The sequence below is a fragment of the Limulus polyphemus genome, unplaced genomic scaffold, assembly GCF_000517525.1.
Source record: "Limulus polyphemus unplaced genomic scaffold, Limulus_polyphemus-2.1.2 Scaffold4524, whole genome shotgun sequence".
Classification (NCBI taxonomy): Eukaryota; Metazoa; Arthropoda; class Merostomata; order Xiphosura; family Limulidae; genus Limulus; species Limulus polyphemus.
Genome location: NW_013670134.1, coordinates 32,450 through 37,097, shown reverse-complemented (window position 1 = coordinate 37,097; position 4,648 = coordinate 32,450). Strand labels below are relative to the sequence as shown.

The 4,648-nt window shown below is 30.6% G+C and overlaps 1 protein-coding gene across 1 annotated transcript in view; it reads right to left on the bottom strand.

Moving 5' to 3' along the window:
• The window catches only part of LOC106471297 (serine/threonine-protein kinase 10-like), a gene marked incomplete at its 5' end in the record, with an annotated part of 52,257 nt that overhangs the window by 16,812 nt on the left and 30,797 nt on the right, over nucleotides 1-4,648 (bottom strand). The window contains 4 exons of the mRNA XM_022399910.1: nucleotides 212-341; nucleotides 1,906-2,049; nucleotides 2,437-2,565; nucleotides 3,792-3,915. Coding sequence (XP_022255618.1) covers nucleotides 212-341; nucleotides 1,906-2,049; nucleotides 2,437-2,565; nucleotides 3,792-3,915 — 527 coding nt within the window. The remainder of the gene's footprint in view (nucleotides 1-211; nucleotides 342-1,905; nucleotides 2,050-2,436; nucleotides 2,566-3,791; nucleotides 3,916-4,648) is intronic.

Genomic DNA, 4,648 nt, shown 5'->3' with positions numbered 1-4,648 from the left:
TTGGGCTACTCTTTTACCAACGAATAGTGGGATTGACCGTCACATTATAATGCCCCCACGGCTGAAAGGTCGAGCATGTTTGGCGGGACGGGGATTCGAACCCGCGACCTGCAGACTGCGAGTCGAGCGCCCTAAGCACCTGGCCATGACCTTAATCTGAGTTGTTGCTGTTGTTAAAAGTAATCACACTTATGTTTTATAAAACTTTTACCTCTGAGCAACTGCTGTTTCTGCTGCAGAAACTGTCTTTCTAACAGGGCTATTTTCTCTCTGTGGGTATCTCCTAACCGCTTCATTGATATCTCATGGTTATCATTTAACCTTTCTAAAAATGCCCTCTCCTACGATGGAAATGATAAGCCATTAAAAATTCACTGTTATAACAACATAAAACTAAAATTAAACTTTTAATTCTTTTGGCTTTAACGTGATTATAAAACACTTTTAATAACTTTTTGAGATAATCAAAATAAATTTAAATTATATATAAGTACTTGATACTTATACTTTTAAAAGCTATCTTTAATACGGATAAATTCAGAAAACATAAAACATTTTCAAAACTCAAAAGATTCATTAGCTTGATAAAACTGTCTGTAAGAGTTAACCTAATTACTAAAGTTATTTTTAGACAAATTCCTGTATGTATAAAAATATAAAATATATTACATGCATATTATTATTATATTAATATAACTATTATTTTTTTTCAATAAAAGGTAGCACTTTTAATATATAAAACCATTACAGTTTATATCAGTAAAATTTAGGAACATTTTGAGTTTTGTACATTGAATCATTTTGATGCAATGAGTTGTGTATGACTAAAGAGTACAATCTGAACACTTTTCCCATGCAGTACTTCCCAGAAAAAAAAACCTTTAGAAAATGTTCACTTTTCTTACAATGAGCTATGAACACTACAAGTACTAATTAGCACAAACAGCCTCTCATATGGCAGTGTTGCTGCTAGTTTTATCAATTAAACCCAGATAAATTAATATATAATAACTTTTATAAATATTTCTCAACCTCATGTAGAATCAATTATGTAGGAATGACATCATACCAACAGAATAAGATAAATTTTTCATTATTAGCTATCATGTAAAATTTCCCAGATCACTTTCAATAAACTTTATGTTAATTACATTTCTCCCAAATCCATGTTTGTTTGTTTTTCCAAAAGTTGGTTGCCCTTGAGAATTGTTAGCTGTCATAATCATTATGGGACTTTTTCAATCTACGAAATCCAATAACATTAAAGATCTGGTCAGGCGTGATTTTAAGTGAAGTATTGTCTGAATTTGGAATTATTCTACAAGGACTTGTTTTGTAACAGTTCTTAATGTTCCACAAGGACTTGTTTTGTAACAGTTCTTAATGTTCCAATGACATAAAATGCAGGCAATAAATCAATGATATACAATATCCAGAAGAAAAAATATTAAACAAAATAATCCAAACTTGTCTATTAATGTAGGACTACAATCCTAATGTTTACACGCACTAGAGAGAAAAGTGTACTTTGGTAAATTTTAACTCAAACAAAAACACATAAAATACTGTTCTGATCACACGAATTATTGGTGTTCAACTTCCAAGGTGGAATAAGTGTAAGTTTAATATATGATTTTTTATAAGAAACAATTGTAAAGATACGAGAACAAAAAGGCTAAAAACACTTCAATATAATATTAATACATGCAATGTTTAACTCTTGGGTCATTAATTGAATGTTCTGCTGTGTATTGAGCCAGTTATTGTTGATTTAATATCTGTTGTAATGTGCAGTTAAGATCGAAGTTACACAAGTCTACATTATATGTCATTTCATCAGAGTCTGAAGGACAGTATTGTTAACCGAGTAGTCTTGCCCCTAGCACATGCTGAGATTTCACTCACCCTTTCTGAATGTTCCTGATCAAGTTTTTCTTTTCTAACCCTAAAGACATCCTTTCGTTTGTCTTTTGGTAGTAGTTCCACTTCCTGTTTCAATAACTTTGATTCACTCTTCATGCTGTCCCTAAATGCCTTCAACTCTCGCTCCTTTTGAATTCAAAGTTGATTTTCAAAATACAATCATGAAAATATACATATATAAATGGTTTTCATACTTTTACAACAATGATACATATACTCCTCATCTTCACTTCAAGGATATCTCATTCACTAGGAAATATTACATCCTTCTCTCTTTGTATTTTATTGCCTTGGTTTCAATTGTGTGTGTTGCTTCATATTTTCAGTCTGTAATCTAGCTTTCAACCAAAGAACAAGCATTAAAATTAAAAACAAGATTAAAAGTTCAATTCAAATTAGATGCTTGGGCAACTTACGTATGCTGACATATTCACGTATATAAGTAACTACTCGTGATCCAAAAAAACAACACATTTTTTACATATTGGAATTCCTCTCGTATACAAAACATACCTGTTCACTCCTGATTTTTTTCGATGCTACCTTGAGATCCGTTTCTTGCTGCTGCTCTGCTCTTTCTACCATCTGTTTCTGCTGCCTATTGAGGGCTTCCAGGTCAGTGTCATAATTCCTTAGTAGGTTCTTCAAAAACAAACAATAATTATACATAATAAACAACTGACACATTTCATAGCATAAGAAATTGGCATTTAAGTGTTTACCTGTAACATGATATCGGTGACTCTTGAAAATTTATATTTTGTTCTTTGCCTGAAGTGGGCTTTAGGCTAAAACGCTGAAAAATAAATCCATTCATTAAGAGCAGAGAAAGTGTTTTTATCTACTACTTTTTGTTATTTAATTCTGTTAGCACATTTATTAATTAAGTTAATATAAAATAGTTGAATTTTGTTTTTGAAGACAATGAAATTAAGTTTATGCTTAACAGTTATCAGCCTAACAGTACTGTTCCATTTTGTCATTTTGTTCTTCCCAGAAATTAATGTCTTAACAGGTAAAAATAGACATACTACAACGAAAATTAATATTAACTCATAAGTTAGCAATTCTATGACAACACCAGTTATTGTACTGGGTTTCATGTCACAATTCCAAAGATAGGCTAGACTGATAGTAATACTGAAATAAACCCACTCCTGCATCTTACATGGCAACAATATCTCAGAGATAGCTTGATTGCTTATATTCCTACAATTTGGTGCTTGATTGCTGAAGTGAATAAAGCACAGACAGCCCACTGTACAGCTTTGTGCTTAATAACAAGCAAATAAGCCACTGTTAATATATTATTTAAAAAAAGTGTTAGAAATGAAACCATTTTCTCAGTGCATTTTTCTCACTCAATCTGGCATTTCCTTAAAGCAAGCCTCCATTTTTCCTGCTGATCTAACAATCTCAAGTAATCTATTGTCAATTGTATTTATTTATTGAGGAAATATCAGCCTACACATTTCAGAGTGTTCCACTAATTACTAATTTTATGTTTCTTAGAAATCATTTTAATAAAATGTTGAATAATGTTTTAGCTACAAATGTTTTTGTTTTTCAGGCCTATTAGAAGTTACTTCCTGTGTGACAACATTGTTGCTGTAGCTTTCATATCGAGCTACTGAGTAAAGAAAGGTTAAATGTAGATTTTTCACAAATCTTAAATATTAATACACCAAAAGATAAATAACTATCACCTCTCAATCCATAAACTATAATAGGTTTATTCTCATCTACACAATCAAATGGTACTAAAAAAGGAATCTTTGTCTCAAAATATAATGAACAGTGATAAATTTATTGATACTATGACTTTAGGTTTGTATATTTCAGAAATTTCTAAAACAAAATTTTCTTACAGCCATTTCCTGTTCAAATCTTTTTTCCTGTTGTTCTCGAGTGAACTGTGCCTTCATTGCTAAGTCTTGGAACTGTTTAGTTTCTTGTTTTTGTAGCATTTTCAATTCTCTCATCTCTTGTTTTCTGTGAAAAAAAAAGCAACATTAATGCTAATCCACAACCAGCAAGTTTATGATTTCAAACAAAACATAATTAGCTAAAAACTAAAGAAAAAACATTTTATATTGATTTAGACTTTTTCTTTCAAATCCTCCGAGTTTTTCCTTCAATTAGCCTGATTTTGTTATACAGAAAGTAACAGTAACAGTCATCAACGAGAAAGTTATACCTGCTTAAATGAAAAACTGTAGCATCTAAAAACATAAGTACAAGTATTTTCAGTGAGTTCACACAAATTTAGGCAATGTATGTAGAAAGTTTTCTATACTAAATACAAACACATTAAAAGCATTACAAAATTTCACAGGTTTAGAAAATATTGAAAAAAAATCTAAAAATGTATATTGTATAGCCAAATTTCAGTAATTTACTTAAGCAGGCACTCTATAACTTTAAAAATATATCCTAAAGTAACTTCATATATCTTCCACATGATGTCAAATATTACAAAATTAGAAAACTTTCAATTAATTCTACCATGGTCAAAAATGCATGAAGTAAACAATGGATGGTTCTATATGTAACGAAAAAAAATAAAAAAATTGGAGCTATGCTTCTGATGTTTCACAAAGTTTATTCATGATATTAGAAAAACATGTTAAAACACGTAGGTTCAAGAAGTCTTCATATAAATGATAAAAACCCTATAACCCAAAAGGTGGACCTTTCTTCTTCAGGGGCAAACTGAAGAAGAAAG